The following is a 27,878-nucleotide window of genomic DNA, read 5'->3' as shown; positions in this document are numbered from 1 at the left end:
TGTGGCTCAGAATGCCATGGGATCTGCAAATCCACAAGTCTGCTGGTGGCCTGTCCTGGGTAGAAGACTGTGTATGTGTGGGGGTAGAAGGTTGAGAGGAAGGAATGGGGCTTGTGTCACTGTTGTTTCTTTGTTGCTTGGTAAATTCTGTGTGTTCTGCCAAGCATTGCGAGTAATGTTGGTGTCAGAGTATATAGCTACACTTGCGTGTTGCCCCCAGCATATCCTTGGGTGTATTGCTTGTTAACTCAAATGACACATTTCACTGTATGATTCCATATACATGTGATAAATTAATTTGAGTCTGAATTTGGATCTGCAGTCTGTCAAGAGTGGGCTGAAGCCCACGCAACAGTTATGTAACGACCGCCATCAGTTATCCTTTGCAGGATGGATTACTGTGTAAACCACGGTAGCATAGTGGTTTGCACAACACCATTACAGCTCGGGGCATTCCAGAGCTCAGAGTTCAATTCTGGTGACGTTCTGTAAGAAGTGTCTTTACATCCACCCTGTGGAATGTGTGGCTTTTCCCTAGGTGCTCTGGATTCCGTACACAAATCCAAAGATGTACCGGGTTGGTAAATTGGTCATTGTAAACTGTCCTGTGATCAGGTTAGGGTTAATCAGGATTGTGAGGTAGCTGGCTCCGCAGAAGGGCCTACTCCACACTGTGTCACTAAATAAAATAAATGTTACTTTTGAGTGGAGTCAAGAGATTCTGCAGATGTTGGAAATCCAGTGCAACACCTGCAAAATCCAGGAGGAACTCAAATGCTCAGGCAGCATCTATGGAAATGAATAAACAGTTGTCATTTTGAGCTGAGACCCTTTATGTGCATTACTTTTGGCTGGATGTATGATACTCTTGGCATTAATTGCATCTGCCAGTGGTGGAGTGATTCATGTCAGAGGCATGAATTGGAAAGATACATTGATCTTGAAAAGTTGCAGCACTGTCAAGTTTACCAGATAGATTGAAGCCAGGGAAAGAGTTGAAACAACGAAAATTAACTTGAGATTAATTGGATCTGCTCTGGCACCCGTGTGGGTAGGTGTGTTCTGGTCTAGGGCACTGATAATGTTTGTCTAACGTAACACAGTAAAGTGGAACTGTTGAGCATCCAGCTGTCTTCACCACTTCATATAAAACTGCAGGTCAATGGCTGAGTAATAAAGTAGTACCCCCCAAACAATGATCCTTTCCCCTCCCTGTATTTCTTGGTCCAGTACCTTAAGACGGCCTATTTTCACCTCTGTAACAAAAGAGGTTTAGCAGATGCTGAAATTCTTGAGATATACTCAAAAAATCCTGGAGGAACTCAGTAAGTCAGACAGCATCAATGGAGGGGAATAAACAGTCGGCATTTCAGTCGAGACCCTTCATCAGGACTGGAAGCAAAGGGGGTAGAAGTTAGAATGAGGAAGTGGGTAGAGGGGAAGGAGCACCTGGCCACCTTTCCAAATCCGCATAATTCATTTGGTTGTGTTCTAATTCAGATCAAATCCAGGTCAGCTGTTTTCACCTCGTTAGCTCAGTTTAAGCTTAACTTTAACTTAAAAAATCTCATCCTTGTTTCCATTCTTTCTCTGGCCAGAAAAGAACACCCCATTAGCCTGGCAATACGAATTTACAAGGTACCTGCATCTGTCCATCTCACGCCTCCTGTCATAAATCACTCTGCCACTGACAGCAAATCGCTCAGATGCCTTAAGCTCTGGAATTCTTTCTCGCAAGCTCCCCTTTCTCCTTTGACGTCTCGAAAAAGATCTTTTATTTCCCTGATGTTGCGGACAGAGCTCAGGAACTAGTCTTCACTCTATAGACTCTGTCTATACTTCTCACTGCTTCAGTAAAGCAGCTGGCATAATCAGCAATCCCACCCACCCCAGACATTCTCTCTTCTCCCCTCACCCATGGGATAGAAAATACAAAAGCCTGAATGCACATATCTCCAGCCTTAAGGGCAGCTTCTGTGCCACTGACATCAGACACTTGAATGGATCTCCTGTATGATAAGATGGACTCTCGGCCTCACAGTCTCCCTCGTTATGATTTTGAATTGTATCATTTACCTATACTACACTTTTTCGGTAGCTTCTGATAAGAGGTATAGATAGAGTGGCCAGCTAGTAACATTTTCCTCCCAGGTGGAAATGGCTAATATTAGGGGGCAAAATTTGAAGATGATTGGAGGAAAGTATAGGGGGGCTGTCAGAGGTATGTTTTTTCCACATAAGAGTGGTGGGTGCTTGGAACGCCCTGCCAGGGGTGGTGGTCGAGGCAGGTACATTAGGGACGTTTAAAAGACTTCAGTCAGCACATAGACAAAAGAAAAATGCAGGGCTGTGTGAGAGGGAAGGTTGCTTTTAGAATAGGTTAAGGGTTGGCACAACCTCATGCACTGAAGGGCCTGTATTGTGTGTACGGTTCTATGTTCTTTAACAATTCATTCAATTGACATTGTTTTACCTTATTTCAGCTCAATACACGGTGTAATGATCTGATCTGTATGAACAATATGCAAGGCAAGTGTTCAATGTTATCTTGGTACATGTAACAATAATAAACCAATACCAGTACCATTTTCCTCATTTAGTTTGTCTGCTAATTGTATTCTTTTCAACATTGGTTGTTTGTCAGTCTTTGTTTGTTCATGTATAGTATTTCATAAATTCATTGTTCTTGTAAATGCCTGTAAGAAAATGAATCTCAAGTGAGTATGTGGCAATAAAGTGTATACATATTGTGATAATAAGTTTTACTTCTGGATGCTATCTTAATCTACGTGCCTGTGATGCTGTTTTTCACTGTACCTGAACCTCACTGTACTTGTTCACATGAGGGTGGAACAGTAGCATAGTGGTTAGCACAATGCTTTACAGTACCAGTGAATCGGGTTCAGTTCCCACCTGTCTGTAAGGAGTTTGTACATTCTCCTGGTGACTGCATGGGTTCTCTGGGTGTTCAGATTTCCTCCCACAGTCCAAGGATCAGAATCAGGTTTAATACATAATAATAGAGAAAAAAACGTGAATTATGGTAAGTAATATACATAGTATACACACACACATATGTTATATCAACTGTCCTGTTTTATTTGTACATACTATTTATTATAAATTACTATAAATTGCACATTGCACATTTAGATGGAGTCGTAACGTAAAGATTTTTACTCATGTATATGAAGCGTGTAAGTAATAAAGTCAATTCAATATATTTATCTAAATATATATATCTACTGTATTGCAGTAAGTGTGTATATGTATGTCTGTGTATGTATATATATGTGTGTGTGTGTGTGTAGTGAAAAAAAAGTAGTGGGGTAGTGTCCATGGGTTCAATATCCATTCAGAACTCGGATGGCAGAGGGGAAGAAGCTGTTCCTGAATCGTTGAGTGTGCGTCTTCAGGCTCTAAATTTACAACTCATTGCAGTTTGTTTCGATCCTTATTTCATCATATGAGACGGTGATGGAGCCATTTGAAATGTTCTAAATCAGAAAATAGAAAAGTAAGCAAGCAAGCACGCACGCACGCACGTCCTAATTTCTGCCACGGTGTTTATATATATATTTCACAGGACCTGTGAACCTGTTGCAGGTTGCAGCAACTCCTCGTTTCCTGAAGTCTTCCCTGCCAGCAGAGGGGAGCAGTGAATGGGCTAACCCTGCGTGGCTGGATTTCTGCGAGCTTGCTCTTTGTGTCTCCTCCATTCCCTCGGTGGTTACTCCCGCCCCCTTCGCCGGAGAGCGGCAGGTCGGATTTCACATCCGCGACGTTATTCGGAGGCAGGGTGGAGGTTTTCACTCAGCGCCGCCAACAACTCGCTGTTTGCGCTCGACATGTAATAAAAATGGCTGAGAGGTAAGAGATTACATTTAAAATTGATATTGCAATTTTAAAAAAACTTTTCCCGTCATCTAAGTTTGTGAATTGGACCCCCAGCAAAACTTGATTGGGAACGTGCATTTTGCTTTAAAGAAACGAGAGTGGAAATAAACACTCGCTCTCTGAAAACTTAAAAGATTGATTTTAACTTGTTCTAAAGGGGAATCGCCGGCGGCGTTGTTCGATTTACAGTCGATTGAAGTTTAATGTACAGAAAACCGTGAGGGCAGATACTTTCTCTTTCCGCGACCAATTTTAGCATTTTAAAAACACTTCATGCATTTATAGTTTTGGTTGATAGCCCTGTTGTTTCGGGATTAAAGTTGCTCAAATGTATCCGTTCTGTCCTGGGAATTGCAAATTTCAGCTTTTTTTTGTTACACTTTTCTTTTGTTTCATCGCTCGTAAGAGAACTCTTGCTTAGCCCCCGAGTTTCCTCTGCAATATATTACAGTTAAATCTCGTCCAGTCCAAATAATTTTCGATTAAAATCTATGAAAGGTCGATCTGCTTGGTGCAGGATGTTTATCGTGATAAACAAAAAGAACGCTTTCTGATTGAAATCAAAACACTTAAAAAAAAAATTCAGATTGTTTTCCGTACGCATTTCGGGAAAGCAAATTGAGTTGTCTCATCGGGAGATTCGTCTCCCAAGGCTTGAAAGCGGGTAACGTGTTGTGAGCCGTCTGTCTCCGAAGCTAAACCTGCTTTATCGATGTTCGATTAGAATAGCTTTTGATCTATCGTGGCCTGCGCCGGATTGACACGGTCCGGATTTTAACTTACTTTCTGATATGGGAAACCATTTAATAAAAACTATTGAAGTAAAATAACGTATTATGAGTAATTCGCGATGATTCAAAAAATACCTGGTATGACTAGTGTGTTTCACATACCAGTGATTGGCGGATCACTGTTCGATTGCAGGCAATCAAACTTGCACAAACCTGCCCAACAGTATTGAACTGATGTTACAAATGTATTTTGTTAACAAGGTTCAGAGTAGTCGAAACTAGAGTCGCCTGGTTTAATCCTTGGTTTCTACAGCATGTGGTGCACCGGCGGTCTGTGATATTTCTAATGGGTCCAAAGTCAGAGCAGACATTTGTTGAGTAAGGTTGTGTCTTTAACCTCAGTATTTCTCATTCAAGACTGTTTAATGCCATTTCCTGTTAAGGAGAACTAAATAATTGTCACCCCGGATCTGATGCAACACCAAAAAAATGCAAAAGATAAAGAGCACAATAATAATTAAAATGATAAATATAAATACATAGCTTGTATAAATTGATTGTCCATAAGTTGACTGACAGGAAATATTGAAGTAATGGTGGTGGGGTGGGTTAGTGGGTGGAGATGTTGATCAGCCACACCGCTTGGGGAAAATAACTTTTTGAGTCTGGTGGTCTTGGCATGGATGCTACATAGCCTCCTCACTGATGGGAGTGCGGCAAACAGTAATCCCATTGCATCTTTTCTGTGCCAAGCTTCCTACAGCAGTGGGAAACTGTTCACTGTGTGTATCTTTACACATGATGTATTTATGTATGGTTGAATGATAATTAAACTTGAACTTCAAGTTTAATCATCGTTCAACCATACACAAATACCCATGAACACAGCCGGATGAAAAGGGTTCCTCTGGAGCCAAGATGCAAAACACACTACCAACAGTCAGACACAGCACAAGGCACATATAAGGTAGCAGTAAACATACAGTCACACAAAAAGGTATACACCCCGAGTCCCTGGGTGTCATGTCCTGTAGGTTGATGGTTCATGGATGTTGTTGGCAAGAACAAGCCCGTAGTAGTCCGCAGACAAACACAATCCAGCCGTCTTCCACCAAGCAAACGCTGGAAGGCGGTACTGACCGGAGGGGCCAGTTGGCGTCTCCTCTGCTAGGCGGTTGCAAAAGGTGACCCTACGGCATGCGCTCTACAATCAAAGCCACTCAGCTTCTCTGCTGTCGGTCCTGCCAGTAAACCAGTGAGAGGGACTTGCAGTATTCTACATTACCAATGCCCGATTTGGTCTTTTGATTACAAGAAAAAAATCCAATACAGTCACTGGCTGTTAGACCAAATCCACCTTTCTGTGGCAGGCAATCACACAGTCTGCACTAAGTCCAACTTTTCCATCTCCTCCACTGCAGTACTTAAAGTTTTTAATATTCAGCAGTGTCTTGTGATCATAAAAGAGACGTTTACAAAAGACAATAACACCTTTGGTCATTACCAGAGTGGTGAACGTGTGGAATACATTGCCACAGACTGCTGTGGAGACCAAATCATTGGATATATTTAAAGTAGAGGTTGATAGGTTCTTGATTTGTAAGGGCTTCAAAAGTTATGGGGAAAAGGTAGGAGAATAGGGTTGAAAGCAATAATAAATCAGCTGTGATTGAATGGTGAAGCAGATTTGATGGGCCAAATGGCCTAATTCTATTTCTATGTCTTATGGTAATCTGGCAAGGCTTGCTTCAGTGTATCAGAGACTCCAGAGATCCTGCAGATGCTAGAAATAGAACATAGACATAGAATATAAAATAGTACAACACAATACAGACCAAAATGTTGTGCCGTTCTTTAACCTACTCCAAGGTCAATCTACACCTTCCCTCCCACATAGCTGTCATTTTTCTTTCATTCATGTGCCCATCTAAGAAACTTTTCAATCTCCCTCATGTATTAAGGACTGATGGGCCAGATGGCCTGCTCCTGCTCCTGCTCCTGTTTCTTACATTCTGTTTCATCCTATAACTTTGCCTCTTCCACAACCCTTGGCATAATCTTTACTTAAGTGTTATGTTTTATAACTTCAAAACTTTAAACTATTTCAAAGGAAGATGCATGCATTTGAAATGTGAGTCTAACTTTGTGTTTACTTTAAGCGAGGTGTTAGGGCATTTTTGGGGTTAGCACGTATAGCAAATAACTTCAACAACCAACTTCAGCCCCCAGTCTTCAGATCTGAATATGGACTGTAGACTAAATTTTAAATGCTGCTCTGAACAATGGGTTCCTTTGAGTCGTGAACCACAGTTAATATATTTGTCTGTCTGTGGTGGGGTGTGAAGACTGAAGTGTGAAGGTTGTGTGTAGTTCAAAGGAAGCATTGTGGATGTATTGTAAATATGGAATTGTCCTTTGATCTTTGGAATGTAAAGTATTGTATAGTGTTGGGTCAAGCAGGCCTCCTCCTAAAGGGTCTCGATATGATGCCTGTTGTGTCTCATTTTGTCAGATAAAGAGACTACTTCATATCTACCCGCTACTTCTCTCTGGTGACTTTGACTCGAGGCATGCATGTATCATGTGATGATGTATGCAATTCACGTATTTATACATACAACTCACAGTGAATTATATAAACAGCAAAGCATGCTTCATTAAACAATATGTTTACAAGATTACTCAAATATTAAATGTTAGCTACACAATGCAGTCCAGTGAGCTGTTGAACTCTGGAGTGAACAAACTTGTACTTGTCTTTGTTCAATGTGCACCTCTACTCTCCGTCACAAAACAGAGGTCAGGGATTCGTAACTTACCGGTAGTTGAAAATGCTTTGTTCCCTCGTGTGAGGAAGGTGAGACAATTACGTGTCCTGATGAAGAGTCACGGCCCGAAACGTCAATTGTTTACTTTTTTCCATAGATGCTACATGACCTGCTGAGTTCCTCCAGCATTTTGTGTGTGTTGCTTGTATTACTTTTATTGTTGCTGAGGTTGAACTCAGTTGACCTACACAGATCAGAGATAGTTGAATGCTAGCAATCCTTTCAAATGTTCAAAGTTTAAAGTAAATTTATTATCAAAGTACATCTATGCCACCATATACAACCTTGAGATTTATTGTCTTCTGGGCATACTCAGCAAATCTACAGAATAGAAACTGTAGTAGTAATGTTGGGACCTAAACAATGGGGAACTTTTCTGATCTCTCAAGAGCATCCGAAGACAGATGTTGGTGATGAAAATCACCATCACTTTCTGTGCTTTAGCACAGACTTTGGCTACCTGAGGAGAATAAAGTATTTGAATATCAAGACCAGAAAAACTGCAACCCCCTGTCTCTGAGACTTGGAATACTTAGAATAGGCACTACAGAGCCTTAGAGAGACATCATTTGAAACAATCCTCCAAATTTATTGGGAGGATAGGTGAATTAACTACATGTTTTCCCCGCCGATGTCCCCACTCTGGTGTCTAATTATACTTGTGTATTTCCATGTTGTTCGCTCTGCTGACACCAGGTACCTGAACTTCATCACAAGGACTAGAGTCAGGGGTGTTCTGAATGTCTCCTTGAGAAAATGTGACATCCCTTTGGGTTGTGGGAATCCTTGGCCAACAACCACTCAAAGTGGAGAGGGAACATTCAGAATGAGTCTCGAGTGAATCTTGGGGCCATACTGAATTCTAGCATAAATAGCAGAAGAAGCACACGACTTCCAGTTTTCCATCTGTCTGTGATGTCCAGGACCACCTGTCCCACATTTTCTTCACTAGCCAGCTCCGTAGAAGAACTAGAGTGGTGGCGTGTATTTCTTGACTCAGGTACAGTCAGAGATAATGACCAAGAAGAGTACATTTTAGTATGTACTTCCTCATGCACTCATTATCGCTCCTGTCATGTGCAGTGCTGGGGAGTCTCACAAGGACTAAAACTTTTATTATCACATGTAGTCATTGCTTGTCAAGTCTCCCTCTTGTCAAGAAGGAGACTGACCTGTAATCTCCCAACAAAACAAATGGATTAGATAATTACAATGTGTGTGGGTCACCTCATCATGTTTTCAAATGCCTTCAGTGAGTGTCTTCCTTGTTGGTTGTGTCCCTTCCTCTCAGTCTAGTAACAAGGGAATCCATTCTGGAGGTTGGGTAGGAACAACTGTTAAAGCTTTCCGATGGGATTGGACTGAATTCTTAACTTAGTGTGATCGTTGTGATGATACATTTTAGATGGCATTCTGTGGCACCAAAGTTGTGTTGTATTCCATGCTTCTTGCCCCTGACCCTGATCTGTCAAGGACCATGTGGTGGTTTCCTGTGCATCAGCCTCCCTACATTAAACCACGTCACACTCAGGTGTCCCTCATTCAGGAAACCCATTCCAACATTCCAGATCAGCTTCTACAGCTACTTGAAGAGCACCTATACACAACCGTTTAGGACAGGAGTTCCCACAGACTCCTCAGTTAATGGAAGGGGTCCATGGCATGAAAAAAGGTGGAGAATCCCTGCCTTAGGAGAACTTCATACTCAACTTAAGTGATTGCTATATTACTACAGTGTGAAGCCAACACAACATTGTTTTACTGAGTGAGTGCTACACTGCAGGAGGTGCAGCCTTTTATGTGAAGCCTTAACCCACGCCATTCTAGGGTAGATGAGAGACATCCCACTGTACAACTTAGGAGGAGCAGATTGGCTTCCTCTGTTTTCCTGACCAACATATTCTTCCCCTCAGCCAACATCATTAAAACAAGTTGCGTTATATATTACATTGCTGTTTGAAAAACTTTGCATATTGGTTGCTGTGTTAAAACCAGCTATATTTCAGAACACTGCATTCATCTGAAATGATTCGTGGGATCATGCAAAGTACTTTTGGGCAAGATATTTCCTTCTCTGAGACTAAAACAGACTGCATTTTATCTCCTGGTGTCTACCCATTTCAATGTGACTTCCTATTCCCATTCTGACATATCTGCCTTGCTGAGGCTAAACAAAGGTTGGAGGGACAACACTTCCCATTCTGTCTTTGTAGCCGCCAAAGAAATATCGCTTTCTCTAATTTCTGGTAATTTTGGAGCCCTCCCTCCTTCTCTCTTTATCCATTCCTTATTCTGGTTGCCCTCTCATCAGTCCATCACTTCCCTCTGTTTCTCCTCCTCTTTTTCCATGGTCCGCTCTCCTATTACATTCCTCCTTTAGGGCTGTGCCTTCTCTGCCTATCAACTTCTTACTTCATCCTCTCTTCCCCCACCCAACTTCCTATGTCCTCACCTGGTTTTACTTGTCACCTGCCAGCTTGTACTCATTCCCTTTCCCCACCTCCTTATTCTGGTTTCCTACCCCTTCCTCTCCAGTCCTGATGAAGGATCTCAGCCCAGGTACATGTGCTGAGAATAATCCACTTTTACATAGACATATTTTGTAGTTTGAGATAATTTTCTGTTATTCTCTTTTTGTGTGCCAAGAACTAGCTCTCTTATCCTGACACCAGAATGTTGTTTGAGCTGAACAAGCACGAGTGTGAAAAATGAGTACGTAAAGGACTGTTGAGATCCTGGCGTGGGCTGAGTTAGCTAATTGTAAAAGTTCTCACAGCCTCCCAGGCCAGAGAAGCAGGAGCAAAAGAAAAATTCTTTCAAAATCCAGAGTCCCCTTTCTTGCAGAGAAATAGACAGTCAACATTTTGGGCTGAGACCATTCTTCAGGACATGAGCCCTGATGAAGGGTTTCGGCCCAAAACGTTGACTGTTTGTTCATTTCCATAGATGCTGCTTGACCTGCTGAGTTCCTCCTGCATTTTGTGTGTGTTGCTCTGGATTTCCAACATCTGCAGAATCTCCTGTGCCACCATTCTTGGTTCTTTTCCTCACCCTGGAGGCTACAGTAAACAGTTATGAGAGGGAGCAATTATTGGCACATCAATCTCCTTCCTATGTGTAAAATTCAAATCCTAGGATTCTCCTTCCTTCTCCCTGTAACATTTGAGGCCCTTACTAATCAAGAGTGTAGCAACCTTCACTTTAAATACACCCAGTGACTTGGCCTCCACAACTGTCTGTGGCAATGACTTCCACAGATTCACCACCCCCGGTTGAAAAATCTCCTCCTCCTCCTCCTCTCTGTTCTAACGGGACATTCTTCTATTCTGAGGCTGTACCCTCTGATCCTAGACTGCCCCACTATTGGAAACATTCTCTCGATATCCATTCTTTCTAGGCCAGGGATTTCCAACTATTGTGCCATGGACCCAGGTTGGGAACCCCTGTGTCCTATGCCTTTCAGTATTCAATAGTTTCAATGAGATACCCCCTCATTCTTCAAAACTCCAGTGAGTACAGGCCTGGAGCCATCAAACACAACTAGTGGTAACTAGTTTAGAACTAGAAATCCTTTTTTGTCTTTCACCTTGGACAAAATGTTCATTGTGTTGCCCAGAGTTATCCGAAGCTGCACACAATATTCCAACTAACTTAACAAATTGTACTTTCTCTGTCCTGGTGAGTTCCTCTGCAGCCAATGAATTCTTTTGAAGTTAAGTCATTGTTAAGTGTGCAAATATCCCAGTCAATTTGTACAGAGCTTAGTCCTAAGTAAGGGAATTTAAATTGACTATGTCCTGTTTTGAGAGATTGTTGTAAGAAGAGATCCCCAGCCTTTTAGCAAGTGCTTCAGGTGCTCTCGAGTCCATTTGAATAAGCATTTGTGATCTTTGTTCAATGGTATACAACCTGAAATTCTTACTACAATCTACAATATATATTGTATATTATATTGTACTACAACCTACAATATATAACCTGAAATTCTTACTCTTCACAAACATCCATGAAACAGAAGAAAAGTCCAAAGAATGACAGAAAAACGTTAGAACCCCAAAGTCCCCCCCATGCAGAAGCAGCAACAAAGCATCAACTCTTCATCCCTCCCCCCTCCCCCATTAGAAAGCATCATCCCCACCACCCACTATGCAAGCAACAGCAAATCTCCCAAAGGGACCGTGATCTAGTCCACGAAAATCCACTGTTCATCCCACAGGCTCTCTCTCTCACTAACGAGGGAGAGAGGTACCACTCCTTCCACAGTCCAACTGTTTCGATGTTATAGTCTGCAGTGTCACTTTATTTCGAGTCCCTCCCCGCTTGAGAATCAGCAGCAAACTCTCTCGAGAGGGGGAGGGGGAGATTGCTCGAGCGCAGAGGCCTCCAAAAGCTGCTTTCTCAATCAACACACACAAGATGCTGGAGGAACTCAGCTGGCCAGGCAGCATCTGTGGGAAAAAAGTATAGTCGCCGTTTCGGGCCAAGACCCGCTGAATCAATGTTCCGATTTCCCATGAGGCTTCAGGTAGCGACACCAGCAAGGAATCGGGTCGTCCACAGGGACACGCCCCAAAGGTGCACGTCTCCTAGGCTGTTCCCGGAGGTTTTAATAATACTAGGCTGCTCAGCGAGCTCTGAGCGATAACCAACTGCTGTGAAAAACAGTTTTGAGTGCAGCTGTAGATAACGGACTCTGACAGGATCCCAGCCAGAAGAATTTAAAATGTTTTTCCAGATGAACTTGGAGAAGTCACACTCTGGCGCCGTCTTTAGCTCCTCCTAACAAAGACGTGTCTTAAATTGATGTTATCATGTTATAATTCATTATTCATGTCACACCTGAAAGGTGACAACTCCAACGAGGTGATGTTCTCTTGGCACGATATCCCTTTGCTCCAGTCTAGGTTGGAGTCTTTAAGAGCAGATTATGAGTGAGGCACCATCCAATACCTGCCCATGTTCCCTGTTTAGGCACATGCCCATAAGGTGAAGTCTTTGGGTGTGGTATCAAAGGGCTACTTTTGTCCAAGTGACGATTGTGGTTTCTAGCAGCGTGATTCATTATTGTAGTCATGATGTAATCTAACCATCAATTTTGAAACGAAATACTGTCTGCTTAGTACTGCAAAATAAGTTTTATTTACTCATTGGATTCTGCCCCTTTTGAAGCTTGACTGAATAAGAATTAAGGTGACTTTTCTAGAACACATTCACACACTTGATGCTGACTTGCACTTCGCTCTCATTCTGTTATTGGATTGTGGGAATTGCTGCTAGGTTCCACCATCCTTGTGCTCAGTTCACGCCTGCATTGTTGGGACAGTCATTGGTTGATTGGATAAGATGAAAATCGTAGGACCTATTAGCCACGTGGGTAAATGGAGAATCAGAGTTATACATCATGGATGTGGAGCTTATTCCTTTGGCCCATTTTGTTGATGGACTGGAGATGGGATTGTAGATCAAGGTCTCTTTTGGGACTTTTCCTACTCCTTGCATGGTGGGGGGGGGGTGTCGCTGCTTTTACTGTACAAGTAAGGGGAGGGTTAATGCTTGTGCATGGGAGGGGGAGAGGGGGCTTTGGGGTTCTGATGTTCCTGTCATTCATTCTTTGGTGTTTCTTGTTTTGTGGATGTCTGTGAAGAGTAAGAATTTCAGTTTGTATACTGTATACATTCTCTGATATTAAATTGAACCATTTAAATCCTCTAAACCTTTCCTTTTTACATGTGAAAAAAGAGGAATCTTGGCCTGATTTTCCTTCACATAAATCAGGGGTTCCCAACCTTTTTTTTCTGCCATGGACCCCTAATGTTAACCAAGGGGTCTGTGGACCCCAGGTTGGGAATCCCTGCCATAAATTCTGTGTGACCTGCTGAGCTTCTCCTCTGAGTGTGACATTAAGGAAGCCATGGTAACATTTTGAACAAATATTTCTCAGTATCCTGACCAGTATTTAACATGCGGTTATGTGCTATAATGATCATGTTACTGGACATGTATCCAGGAGTCTGCTTTAGTGTCATTTGGGTTTTGTCATGCAAACTGGGGAAAATTTCAATTCAATTAAGTGTAATGAAAATACTTGTAGCTAACCGTATAACTACCATATGGCGGTTTTGAAAAAGCATTGGATCCACGAGAATCCTTGGGGAATGAAATCTGTCACTTTTACCAAGTGAGGCCAATAATACACTCTGGCCATTTTATTAGGTACAGGAGCGGAACCCTCTGTGGTCTTCTACTGCTGTAGCCTATCCACTTCAAGTTCCAATGTGTTGTATGTTTAGAGATGCTCTTTTGCACATCATTGTGGTAGCATATGGTTATTTGAGTTGCTGTCGCTTTTCTGTCAGTTTGAACCAGTCTGACCATTCTCCTCTGACCTCTCATTAACAAGGAGTTTTCATCCACAGAACTGTCGCTCGCTGGATGTTTTTTGTTTTTCGCACCATTCTCTCTAAACTCGAGACTGCAGGGGTTCCCAACATTTTTTTTCATGCCATGGACTCCAACCATTAACTGAGAGATCCGTGGACACCAGGTTGGGAACCCCTGTGTATAGACTGTTGTGCGTGGAGGAGGTTCCTGGAGATCAGTTTCTGAGACACTCAAGCCACCTTGTTTAGCATCAACAATCATTCCACGGTCAAAGTCACTTGGATCACATTTCTATCCCAATCTGATGTTTGATCTGATCAACAACTGAACCTCTTGAACATGTCTGCATGCTTTTATGCATTGAGTTGCTGCCACGTGATTGACTGATTAGACAATTGCATTAATGAGCAGGTGTAGCCAATAAAGTGGATACTGAGTGCATGATTACAAACTTGACAATCTGAGTTAGCGAGCCACTTGCTTCAAAAGAATTCAGGATTGACAATAAATACTGGCCTTGCAGTGCTAGTCTCCTGTCATGAATAAATTCAGTCAGATAATCTGATTTCTCATTGCTGTTTTGAGTCTTGTTGTCTGCAAATGATGGCTGCTCTTCCTTCTCGATTATGTAAACATATTCTTCAAAATTTCTTATTTCACTAAGGTTCTCCTCCATATACTGAGGTCACGCAAAGGTTTTGCATAAATAAAACTCCATGGTTGGCAGAATCTCAGTTGGAGATGAGAAGGTGTACAAGAGTGAGCTATACCAGCTAGTTGAGTGGTGTCATAGCAACAACCTTGCACTCAATATCAGTAAGATCACAGAGCTGATTTTGGACTTCAGAAAGAGTAGGGCAAGGGATCACAAACCAATCCTCGTGGAGGGAGTGAGCAATTTCAAGTTCCTGGATGTCAAGATCTCTGATCTAACCTGGTCCCAATATATTGATGCAATAAGGCAAGCCAGTGGCTATACTTGAAATGACTCACTCTATCCACTTCTGATCCCTTTCTGAGGACTGGTCTGCGTTCCCTTGTCTTACCCTTTCTGAAGGTACAAAGCAGTGCTTATGATATTGGACAAGTCCCAGGGATCTGGACTGAAGGTTTATGGACATGAATTAAAAATCCCCCTCTGATTTAATAAGGAAAACAAGTTCAGTTAACTCCATAAATTGATACCATGTTGTAACTGAAGTTTGTTTTACTGATTTTTTTTTACTGGACAGAAAAGGAGGGGAGAATTGTGAGAAACCTAGAGTGTACTACAGTGTATTATAAGCACCTAGAGTGTATTATAAGCACATGTAATGGTAGCTCCCGGAACCAACACAATGTTGTAAACTTGGAGGACAATAGGAAAAACAACGGCAATGAGAATAATGTTTTCCTGTGGGTGGTGAACTGTTCAACTCGAAAGCAGGAACTAAATATAGAATAATGGATACCTGCTAGTGAGCTAAAATTATGTTGCCAAATGGAGGGTTTCAGGTAACAGCTTGTATAGTAAGGGAGTCGCTCAAACAAATGTCACCCGAATCTTAAACCAGCACAGAGCAACAGACACAAAATGCTGGAGGAACTCAGCAGGCCAGGCAGTATCTACGGAAAAAAGTACAGTTGAAGTTTTGGGCTGAGCTGTTCTCTTTCACATTGGTAGTCCTCTTGATGTAGCAAGACAACTTGATTAGTAGTCTCATCCAGAAGTTGTTCTCTTTTTAGGAGTAATTAAGTCTTGATGTGATTATTCTTAAGGTAATACACACAAAATGCTGGAGGAAGCATCTATGGTTTTGTGAGAAGTTGAAAGCTTTTGCAGATAGGACCACGACGATGGGCAGTTTTTCAGGAATTGGATGTGTTAGCTGCTGATAGGGCCAGTTCCAAATCAGAAGTCTGCAAGAGTATCAGAATCAGGTTTATCACTGGCATATGTTGTGAAATTTGTTGCATAATGAAGTGTGTGTGTGTGTGTGTATTTTGCATATAACTATAAAATTAAATAAAGAAATAATGAGACATTGTCATGGGTCATTGTCCATTCAGAAATCATATGGCAGAGGGGATGAAGTTGATTCTGAATTGTTGAGTGTGTGTCTTCAGGAATTTGTAGCTCCTCCCTGATAGTAGCAGTGAGAAAAGGGCACGTCCTGGGTGATGGGGTCTTTAATGATGGACGCCACCTTTTAGAGACATCACTCCTTGAAGGTGTCCTGGAAGCTGGGGAGGTTCGTGCCCATGATGGAGCTGACTGAGTTTACAACTTCCTGCAGCTTCTTCAGTGGACTTCCACCCCTCACCCCCATACCAGACAAGGATGCAGCCAGTTAGAATGCTCTATAGTAGAAACTTCCTGTAGTAATTTGCGAGTGGCTTTGGTGACACACCAAATCTCCTCAAACTCCTAATGAAATACAGCTGCTTTTGTGCCTGCTTTGTAGCTGTGTCGATATGTTGGGCTCGGGATAGATCCTCAGAGATGTTGATGCCCAGGTACTTGAAGTTGCTCACTCTGTCCACTTCTGATCCCTTTATGAGGACTGGTGTGTGTTCCCTTGTCCTACCCTTTCTGAAGATACAAAACAGTGGTTATGATATTGAACAAGTCCCAGGGATCTGGACTGAAGGTTTATTGACATGAGTTAAAAATCCCCCTCTGATTTAATAAGGAAAACAAGTTCAGTTAACTCTATAAATTGATATTATGGGGAGGTTTTAGCTGAAGTGTTTTTTTTTACTGAACAACCAAATCGCTCGTCATCTATTTGGTTCCTATGGCTGTGAGTCCAAACCCTGGTTCTCTCTGAGCTGTAGCTCCAGCAGAACAGAAGGAGCCAGCATTAATGCAGGGAGCTGTTCGAAAGATGCTAACTAGACACATTGCAGTATTGGACAAAGAGGGATATCAAATCAGCTATGATTGATTGGTGCAGCAGACTAGATAGGCTCAATGGCCTAATTCTTCTCCCATCTCTTATGCTCTAAAGTTAGCTTAAGACTGTCATGCAGACTGTTGCTGGGAGTCATATACTGTATAGTGGAGATCAGAATCAGGTTTAATATCGCTGGCATATGTCATGAAATTTGTTGTTAGGAGGCAGTAGTACATTGCAATATGTAAAAAATACTGTAAGTTACCATTAGAAATACGTATATCAATTAAGTTAAATAAGTAATACAAAAAACAGTGAGGTAGTGTTGGTGAGTTGCCTCATTGTCCATTCAGAGTTCTAATAGGGAAGAGGCTGTTCCTAAAAGGATCAGTGATGGGAACAGACCGATCACAAATAAAGTTTAAAACAGAATGTTTGCCCGCCCGTGGTATAATTGCTCTGGGGTTGCCCTCACTGCTAGCTGTGAAGATGGCTTTGTACAGCACGTTCACGTGGGAGATAATAGTTAAAGTGTCATTCTGGTCAGACATTGCACGAAGTTCACAGCTCACGTAGCCACCTGAAAATACCACAAGCTTCACTTTACACTTCCCTTTGCCTCTCTCTGAGCCTGTCAGTTATTTGGGCAGCACGGTAACCTAGTGCTTTGCACAGCGCTTTACAGTACCAGCAACCTGGGTTCAGTTCCTGCAGTTGTCTATAAGGAGTTTGTGCCTTCTTCCTGACACCGTGTGTGTTTCCTCCAGGTGGTCCGGTTTCCTCCCGTTGTCCAAAGGTATACCAATTGGTAGGTTAATTGGTCGTTGTAAATTGACCTGTGATTAGGCTAGAGTTACATTGGGGGTTGCTGGGCAGTGCGGCTGGAAGAGCCGGTAGGACATATTCCACGGTTTGCAATAAATAAATAAGTAAATAAATTTGCTTTGACCCAGCACAGCGTGATCTTTGAGGAACTCTGTAAGTTGAAAGGCTTCTGCTTTCTGTTCCTAAAGTTTCTGTTGGTTAGGGTCGCCCATGGATATTGCATCCTAGCTGTCTAGATAGGGCAGCAAGCATTTGCCCATGTAGCAAGCTCCCTCTCTCTACACATCTGATAAATGCAGAGACCGATACAGTTTGGCACCAGCAGCACCACAGGAGTTTCCAGTCCGTGTTGAACTCATTGTAAAACTGTCATAGGGACTCCAGCTCCAGGTTTTTCCTGAAGCCTTCCCCATTATTTGGGAATAGTTGCAAGGCTGCAGAGGTTTGAGATCAGATTTTTCCTTGTCCTAGATGAGCTGCCAACCACGGCTGACAAGACCCATCTGCTCCGTGACCGGCTTGGAGGCACCAATAACCCGCCTTTGCCCCTTCTGTCAGTAGAAATGGTTCTGCTGCACTTTGTAGCTAAGCCACACGTGAAGGCCAGGCGCTGGACTTGGTTGTCAGAGGCTAATTGAGACGCGCGCTATTGGGAGCATTTAATAGGTAATGGGAGGTTGCATTGCATAGAGTTCTGGTTGCCCCATATTTCAGAGAAGAGGTTCACTGCCACTGGCTATAACAACCTTAAGGAACCACTTTCTGCTCCACATTTGAACAATTAAATTCCAACACATTTCAATGCATGTGGGTGTCCTTTTTGTCTATATAGTTGGCAACAATCAGTTGATATGTGGGCTGGTCAAGGTTAGCGAGTGTTGTGTACAAATCCCCCTTGAGTTGCTGCTTATTTTGTACACAAAGCTCCAAATTCCTTCAGCTGAATGTCAGTTCACTTGGCACTTCTTTCAGCTGTTGCTGTTTACAGCTCTTTCTGAATTTATGCAAAATTTTGAAGCATTTGTTCAAAGTGAATTTGTGTTTTACTTATCTGACAGGAAGTGCAAGTTAGATACAACTTTGTCTTGATCAGCCAAGGCAGTTGATTGGACTTGCTGATGTCAGTCAATGGTACAGGTTTCCCCCGCTATCCGAAGGTATAGAGCGTTCCTATGAAACTGTTTGGAAGCCGAAATGTCGTAAAGCGAAGAAGCAATTACCATTAATTTATATGGGAAAATTTTTTGAGCATTCCCAGACCCAAAAAATAGCCTACTAAATCATACCAAGTAACACAAAACCTAAAATAACAGTAACATATAGTAAAAGCAGGAATGATATGATAAAGATACAGCTATATAAGGTAGAAATATTATATGTACAGTGTAGTTTCACTTATCAAAATCAGGAGGACAGCGAGCCAAAATTGATTTGGAAAAAAAAATCGGCACATACGCACATGCGCATGTACACGCCTATGCACGTATATACATACGCACGTACACGCATGCGCACACAACTGCCTGCACAAGGCTTCACCGTCATGGTAGTCTTTCTCGGGGTAAACACACATATAAAGCGGGCGTCTTTTTTTTAGTAAAAGCGAAAATCCTGTTTGGTTAGCGAAAACAAGTACTAATGTAGGTCTTTCGTAACAGTGAGCTGTGGTAAAGCGAATATTTGAAAAACGGGGGCCACCTGTATATTGATTATTGTTGTTCTGCTGTGATCTGTACTGGGGATCTCTGCTGTTATGTATATAAATGACCTGGATGAAAATGCAGATGGGTGGGTTAGTAAGTTTGCAGATGATTTGAAGATTGGTGGTGGTGTGCATTGTGTAGAAGACTGGCAAGGAATACAACACGATATTGATATGGGTAGAGAAATGGCAGATGGAGTTTAATTCAGCCAAATTTGAAGTGTTGCACCCTGCTAGGTCAAATGCAAAGCAACAGAAAATTAAGGCAAGACTGGTGGGACCTGGTATGCACTGCCTGAGGTGGTGGTTGAGGCAGAAACATTAGGGATTTTTAACAGGCGTTTGGATAGGTTCGTGGATGTGAGGACAACGGAAGGATATGGACATTGTGTAGGCAGAAGAGATTAGTTTATTTGGCCATTTGATTACTAATTTATTTGGTTCGGCACAACAGTGTGGGCTGAGAGCCTGTTCCTGTGCTCTACTGTTCTGTTTTATGTTCTGTGGAGAAGATATTTAGTTAGAAAAAACATAGAAAACCTACAGCACAATACAGGCCCTTCGGCCCACAAAGTTGTGCCGAACATGTCCCTCACCTTAGAAATTACTAGGCTTACCTATAGCCCTCTATTTTACTAAGCTCCATGTACCTATCTAAAAGCCTCTTAAAAGACCCTATTGTATCCACCTCCACCACCATTGCTGGCAGCCCATTCCACGCACTCACCACTCTCTGAGTAAAAAACTTACCCCTGACATCTCCTCTGTACCTACTCCCCAGCACCTTAAACCTGTGTCCTCTTGTGGCAACTGTTTCAACCCTGGGAAAAAGCCTCTGACTATCCACACGATCAATGCCTCTCATCATCTTGTACACCTCTATCAGGTCACCTCTCATCCTCTGTCGCTCCAAGGAGAAAAGGCCGAGTTCACTCAACCTATTTTCATAAGGCATGCTCCCCAATCCAGGCAACATCCTTGTAAATCTCCTGTGCACCCTTTCTATGGCTTCCACATCCTTCCTGTAGCGAGGTGACCAGACTGAGCACAGTACTCCAAGTGGGGTCTGACCAGGGTCCTATATAGCTGCAACATTACCTCTTGGTTCCTAAATTCAATTCCATGATCGATGAAGACCAATACACCATACGGCTTCTTAACCACAAAGTCAACCTGCGCAGCTCTTTGAACGTCCTATGGACTCGGGCCCCAAGATCCCTCTGATCCTCCACACTGCCAAGAGTCTTACCATTAATACTATTTGGCCATCATTTTGACCTACCAAAATGAACCACTTCACACTTATCTGGGTTGAACAACAACTCTATAGTTGTTCTCAATAGCCTTTTGGCAGTTTTATTTTCCTCTCGCCAGCTTTCCCAAATGAAAAGCCATGTAAAGTGTGTTAGCCTTTTCCGACGTAATAGACAATAGGTGCAGGCGTAGGCCATTCGGCCCTTCTAGCCAGCACCGCCATTCACTGTGATCATGGCTGATCATACACAATCAGTACCACGTTCCTGCCCTCTCCCCATATCCCTTGACCCCGCTATCTATAAGAGCTCTATCTAACTCTCTCTTGAATGCATCCAGAGACTTGGCCTCCACTGCCTTCTGGGGCAGAGCATTCCACATATCCACCACTCTCTGGGTGAAAAAGTTTTTTCGCATCTCTGTTCTAAATGGCCTACCCCTTATTCTTAAACTGTGGCCTCTAGTCCTGGACTCGCCCATCAGCGGGAACATGCTTCCTGCCTCCAGCGTGTCCAATCCCTTAATAATCTTATATGTTTCAATCAGATCCCCTCTCATCCTTCTAAATTCCAGTGTATACAAGCCCAGTCGCTCCAATCTTTCAACATATGACAGTCCCGCCATTCCGGGAATTAACCTTGTGAACCTACGCTGCACTCCCTCAATAGCAAGAATGTCCTTCCTCAAATTTGGAGACCAAAACTGCACACAATACTCCAGGTGGGGTCTCACCAGGGCCCTGTACAGCTGCAGAAGGACCTCTTTACTCCTATACTCAATTCCTCTTGTTATAAAAGCCAGCATGCCATTAGCTTTCTTCACTGCCTGCTGTACCTGCATACTTGCTTTCATTAACAGAGTAATGCATTAACAGAGTGCTGCAGTGACCTTTGATATGGCAAAATGCCCCTAGGTGCTTTACTTGGATCAAGCAAAGGGAAAAGTGCAGGCACTGGGCTCTTGGAGATGAGGCTAATAGATGATCAGAAAGCACTATGCGCGATGGGAGATGGAAGAAGGTGCTTTTTTGTGGAAACTGATAGGGGAGATGGGGAGGAACACTTCTTGCGTTTGGGAATGCAAGACTTGGAGCATGGTCTGGAAAGTTAGAGTTGCGGAGATCATAAGGAATGATTGAGTCATGCAGCATGCAAATTGACCCTTTGGCCCTTCTCACCCTGATGCCCATTTCAGCTGGTTCCATTTGGCAGCTTTTGGCCCATAATCTTTTAAACCTTGGCACAACAGCATAGTGGTAAGATCAGGGTTCAATTCCTGCTGCTGTCTGTAAGGAGTTTGCACATTCTCCACATGACTGCGTGGGTTTCTTCTCTGTGTGCTCCAGTTCCCTCCCACAGTCCAAAGACATGCAAGTTAGAATTTGAAGTTAAGGGCATGCTGTGTTAGCACTGGAAGAGTGCTGACACGATGAGGCTGCCCCCAAACATTTGTTAAGCAAATACCTGTCCAACTGTCTTTTAAAAGCTGTAATTGTACCTGCCTCAACCACTTCCTCTGGCAGCTCATTCCACAGATACCAACCTTTGTGTAAAATGAAAATGTGCTCAAGTTCCTCTGGTATCTTTCCCCTTTCAGCCGTAATCTGCGGCCACTATTTATCTACGTATTTAGAGATACAATGCGGAACTAGCCCTTCCCGTCCAACAAGCTACACTGGCCAGCAGCTCACCTATTTAACCCTGGCCTAATCACAGGACAATTTACAGTGGCCAATTAACCTACCAATCTTTGGAGTGTGGGAGGAAAATCAGAGCACCCAGAAGAAACCCACACGGTGACGGGGAGGGTGCATGCAAACTCCTGACCGAATTGAACTCCAAACTCCGTCACTATGTGTTGTAATGGCATCAAGCTAACTGCTACGCCACCGTGGCGTCCATAGTTCTTGATTCTCCAACCCTGGGATGAAGATTGGGAGAATTCATCCTCTCTGTGCTTCTGATTTTATACAAAGGGTGGCAGAAAGTTAAGCTATCTTTAACGAAACGGAACAAAATTATTAACATTAAGTAATGAGTATTAACTTTTTTGATAAGTCAAGGTTCTGAGGGGACATCAGACAAAGGTATGGTGGAGCCATGTCACCAGTCAACCATGGTTCTGCTGAATGACACCTTGAGGGTCTTTCCACCTCTTCTTGTCTTTGGACATTAGCCAAGCTATTAGTGGAAGGAACGTAAAGTCAGAAAGACATGGGAGCAGAATTAGGCCATTCAGCCCATTGAGTCTTCTCTGCCATTCCGTCATGGCTGATTTATTCTCTCATCTCATTCTCCTTTCTTCTCCCAGTAACATTTGAGGCCCTTACGAATCAAGAACATAACAACTTTAAATATACCCAATGACTTGGCCTCCACAGCCGCCTGTGGCAAAGAATTCCACAGATTCACCACCCTCTGGCTGAAGAAATTCCTCCTTATCTCTATTCTAAAGGGGCATTCTTCTATTCTGAGGCTGTGCCCCCCTGGTCCTAGACTTACCCGTCATTGGAAACATCCTCTTTCCATCCACTCTATATAGGCCTTTCAATATTCGGTAGGTTTCAGTGAGATCCCTCATTCTTCGAACCTCCAGATAATATAAGCCTAAAGCCACCAAAGAACTCATTATACTGCTCCCCAGTTCAGTAACTGTTTCCATTACCTGGCAATAACCCTTTCATTCCCGGGATATTTCTTATGAACCTCCTCTGGACTCTTTCCAATGCCAGCACATCTTTCCTTAGATAAGGGGTAAGAGAGAACTTGACTGAAAATACCTTTGCGTACAAAGGCTCCTTGGGAAAGGTTTTGAATAAAGATGGAGGAATTGAGGACTCACTATCCTGCGTACTGCCTCGAGAATTGAATGTGTGGGGTGCTGTGAAACAGATGTGCTTTGGAGGAATCTATAGCTCTTTACCATTACAAATAGTATCTGCTGGAGATTATTCTGCTTCAAAGACAGGAGAGCATTTCTGCTGATAGTTTAATGAGGAGTCTCTGGGAGGATTGCCAGTGCCTTAGCCACTGTAACCCAGCAACATAGCCAGGCAATAGAAATAGTTACTGAACTGGGGAGCAGTTTGGAATGAGAGCCTGCATTAAGACGTTGGACTGGAAGACTGCTGATTAGAATAATTCGGATGCCTTTAATTTCTATCCCCCCCACCCAAAGCTTTGTAGTCTGAGAATTGAGCTCCCGTCGTTTTTCATTCAGAAGGTGCGTTAGGCAATGTATGGTGGGTGTGTGTGTGTGTGTTTGTATGTGAGAGTATGTGTGTGTAAAATTATAACAATTGGATAGGTTCAGACTGGATTTCTGTCCCCTCCAGGATCACAGAGCTACAGGCACCGTTATGGCCCCTGTAGCATTTGTGGGCTACAAGCACCATTCGAGCTTGATTTGAAATGACAGCAGGAGTGAAATAAATAGGGTGAAAGGATGTTCGGAGGTCATGTGCATCTGATGCCACTTCTCTAGGTAACCACCTGCGATAATTTAGCAGTGCCACACATTGATTCTGAAAGATGATTGCAAGCTTCCCACTTCCGCCTGTCTCTTGTCATTTTCCAGTATGGAATGCCTCAGTTTGTCGGATTTGAAACATGGTTTGGTTACAGTAGCACATGTCAGACAGTGAACCTCAAGGCCAGCTGTTGCAGTAGATCCAAAATAATCTTTGCAACTGGCCCAGGCCCATGTTGCTTTGAAAACTGGCACTGATTATTCTATGAAAAGTTATTTTCTAACATTTGATGTGGAGAATTTGATGAATTTTCCCATGCTCTTCTTGCATATTGGTGTTTATTTAATCCCCTTTGAAGCGAGAAAATAGACCCTGTCTGACCTGCTGAGTTCCTCCAGCATTTTGTGTGTTACTCTGGAATTCCAGCCCCTATAGAACCTAGTGTGTTTATGATCTGCGGCTCTGACTTTCTTTGTTCTGCTCGAGGGACTATTTTCTGTATCCTTATTTACACTTCAATCCATTTGCTCCCCTGATATCAGAAACAATACATTTCATGTCACATGTCAGGAGGAGGGTCAGTTTTATCTGCCACGTACAAGAAGAATTTGCTGTGCTGGGTTGGTCACGGTGCGACAAGCGACGGAGCAACAGTGTTCAATGATTATAAAGAATTACATAAAAAGTAAAGTTAGAGGGTAAAGTGCACATGCAATGCATAGTCCAGTTGTCAAACACTTGTCAGTGAGGCCTCTGTTTGTCACGTTTGACCATGGATGTTACGTCCTAGCTGTCTAGATAGGGCAGTACAATATGGAGAGCAAGCTGTTGTCCATCAGGCAAGCTCCCCTCTCTCCAGTCAGCTGATGAATCCAAAGGAAAGGCAGAGACAGATGCATTTTGGTACCAGCAGCATCGCAGGAGTTGCCAGTCAGCATTGCACTCAACATAGGACTGCCTTAGGGACTCCAGCTGTGGATTTTTCCTCAGGGTTTATTTCCAGGGCCTTCACCATGAGTGGATATAATGCAAGGCAGCGGACGTTTGAGATCAGAGTTTTTTTTCTCCCGGCTGAGTTGCCAATCATGGCTGACAGGCTCCATCTGCCCGAAGTGACTGGTTTTAAGGTGCCATTAACCTACCTTTGCCCTTCTGTCAGTAGAAACTGTTTGCCAGTCCTAGTAAATAAGCCACATTTTGAAAGCCAGGAGCTGGAATTGGTTGTCAGAGGCTATTTGAGGTGCACGCCTTTGGGAGGATTTAACACATAGTGGGAGGTTATCCCCACTACCACTTCTGACTATGACAACCTTAAGGACCCAAACACTAGAAACTATAATTGAACTAAAATCAAACACAGGGCAAGTTGCCAAAAAACTGTGGCCGCCATCATCTCAAGCTCGAGTGGTAGGCCAACACAACGTTGTGGTTCAGATGGCCTCTGCTGTACTGTTCCATGAAAATAAAACTGATTCTGAAGGAGTGGGGCTGCCTCATCTCGCTTGTAGCATTGGTGTTGGCTTTTCTGATGAAGCAGTTTTCATGACACTTAGTGTGAATTTAGCTCTAAGTTCATGTAAAGTTCCCCAGCTTGTTAAATTTTTATTGTAATTATTTTATTTAGAGGTACAGTGCAGAACAGGAGACACAGCACCCAGCAACCCACCTGTTTAACCCTAGCCTAATCACAGAAAAGTTTACAATAACTAACTAACCTACTGACTGGAATGTCTTTGGAATGTGGAAGGAAACCGGAATACCCGGAGGAAACCCACACATTTATAGGCAGGGACGTAGACAACTCCCTACAGACGATGTCAGAATTGAACGCCGAACTCCGACGCCCCAAGCTGTAACAGGGTCGTGCTAACCGCTGAGCTACTGTGGCACCGTGGTGTAAACCGGCTCCGAGAAGAGCACCTGGTTTAGTGCTGAGTCAACAGCTGGGAGTTAATGTCGGTCCTCTGGCTTCAGCAGCTCTGCCTTCGGGGTGTGCTTGCTGGTGTGGGAGCCATTTATTAACCTCTGCAGGGGAAGAGCCTGAGTGCAGATGTTCAGCAGGCTGACACCACCCAGCTGTTCAGATCTGTAGAGCGAGAAGCTTAGATTGGAAAGCAGACAGAGGGAGATATTGTTTAAAGGAATGCTGAACTGTGTTGGAGGTTATAACTGAAGTAATTTCCAGTGCCATTTCCTCTTTGTTTCCTTCCTCCTCTCTAACCCATCGACTCATTCTTTAATTGCTTAGGATTTGTATGATTGCAACCAGGCTGGTTTATCACTCTTCCTCGCTTCTCCAGAGAACATTGTTGCTTCCCTTTGGTTCTTTCAAATTAGCACGGGGTTGTGTCAGAAATCTAATAATTTATTTATTTACTAATTTTGTGATAGGCCCTTTGAGCCACGCCACGTAGCCCCTGACAAACTCGTTTAACCCTCACCTAATTACGGGACAGTATACAATGACCAGTTAACCTGACTGTGGGAGGAAACCAGAGGACCCGAGGAAAACCCACTCATTCCACAGGGAGGATGTACAGAGTCCTTACAGAATGGGGCTGGAATTGAACTTGGAACTCTGGAATGCCCCGAGCTGCAGTAGTGTCTTGTTCACTGCTCTGATACTATTGACCCAGTGATGATAACGGAGTTACAATATATTTGTCCATTGGATCAGTGTGTGACTTGGGAGAGCAATAGGCGCAGAGCTGTGGAGAAGCTGGTGTCATTATTGCTACTCGCTGACAGTCCAAATTTGAACAGAAGGAAGTGCCTTTTTATCTTTTCTGCTTTAAACTGTTACAGTTGAAGTTAATGCTTGGGAGGATTCAGATTAGCTTTAGTTATTACATGTACATTGGAATACAGGGTGAAATTTACTGTTTGTGTCACAACCACAGTCCAAAGATTGTGCAAGGGGCAGCCTGTAAGTGACTTTCAGCGCCAACATAGTGCGCCAACAGCTCAGCACCTTTTTGGAATGTGGGAGGAAAGGAGAGTAGCCAGAGGAAACCAGCCAGCCAAGGGGAGGAGGGTGTACCAACCCCTTACAGCATTCCAAAGCGTTACTCCACAGTGCTGTCCCTGAAATCCTCTTCCTTCCAGCTCCCCACACTTCCGCCCCATCACATTTCCACAAGTCCGTCTTGCTCCCACCGCTGTGAACTAAAGGGCAAGCACAAGGAAGTGCTTCAATACCTCGGTGTGCCTGCTGTCTCCATCTGGTTTCACTCAGTCATTGGAAGCCTGAGGTGACTGTTGTTGAAATTCACAGTCTTGACCTGGAACTAACAAATGAGATAATTGAAAGGAAGTGTCCTTCTCTTTTTAAAGACGGAGAGGTTGTGGTGCACTAGAAAGAATAAAGATCTTTATTGGGCTTGTTGGATTGTATTCCAGCTGTGGTAATTGTTATCTTGCTGCGTTCAAAGTGAACTCCACATGGTTCTGTAATATTGGATTCGTCTGGGATCTGCATGGTTCTGGACACGCGGTTTCTCCTAGGATCTGCATGGTTTTGTACATAACTACAGCACAGGAAGGGGCCCTTCAGCCCACATAGTACGTCCCTCCCTACCCCTTCCATCCATGTACCTATTGAATTTCTATTAAATGCTGAAATTGAACCTGCATCCACCACTTCTGTCAGCTCGTTCCACCCTCTGAGTGAAGTTGCCCTTCGCGTGCCCCTTAAATAATTCCTCTTTCAGCCTTCACCTGTGACCTCCAGTTTAGGTTTCAATGTGTTATTTGGTTATCAAATCTTTAGCCGTGAGAAACAGGTTCTCCCTGTTCATCGCATTTGATCCCTGTACAATTTTAGACCATAAGATGTAGGAGTAGAATTAGGCCATTGAGTCTGCTCTGCCATTTCATCATGGCTGACTCATTTCCCCCTCAGCTCCAATCTCCTGA

At 43.2% G+C, this 27,878-nt stretch overlaps 1 protein-coding gene across 2 annotated transcripts in view; it reads left to right on the top strand.

The window, feature by feature from the left end:
- The first annotated feature begins 3,731 nt into the window (after positions 1 to 3,731).
- arhgap46b (Rho GTPase activating protein 46b) overlaps positions 3,732 to 27,878 on the top strand; it is a 208,385-nt gene continuing 184,238 nt past the window's right edge. Inside the window, exon 1 of one of the 2 annotated variants that reach the window (XM_073062090.1) lies at positions 3,732 to 3,870. In XM_073062090.1, coding sequence (XP_072918191.1) covers positions 3,860 to 3,870 — 11 coding nt within the window. In that variant the 5' untranslated portion in view covers positions 3,732 to 3,859. The remainder of the gene's footprint in view (positions 3,871 to 27,878) is intronic. The other variant, XM_073062089.1, reaches the window with a different exon arrangement.

The sequence above is a fragment of the Hemitrygon akajei genome, chromosome 11 (assembly GCF_048418815.1).
Source record: "Hemitrygon akajei chromosome 11, sHemAka1.3, whole genome shotgun sequence".
In the NCBI taxonomy this organism is placed as follows: Eukaryota; Metazoa; Chordata; class Chondrichthyes; order Myliobatiformes; family Dasyatidae; genus Hemitrygon; species Hemitrygon akajei.
This window is presented reverse-complemented; position numbering and strand designations above follow the sequence as displayed.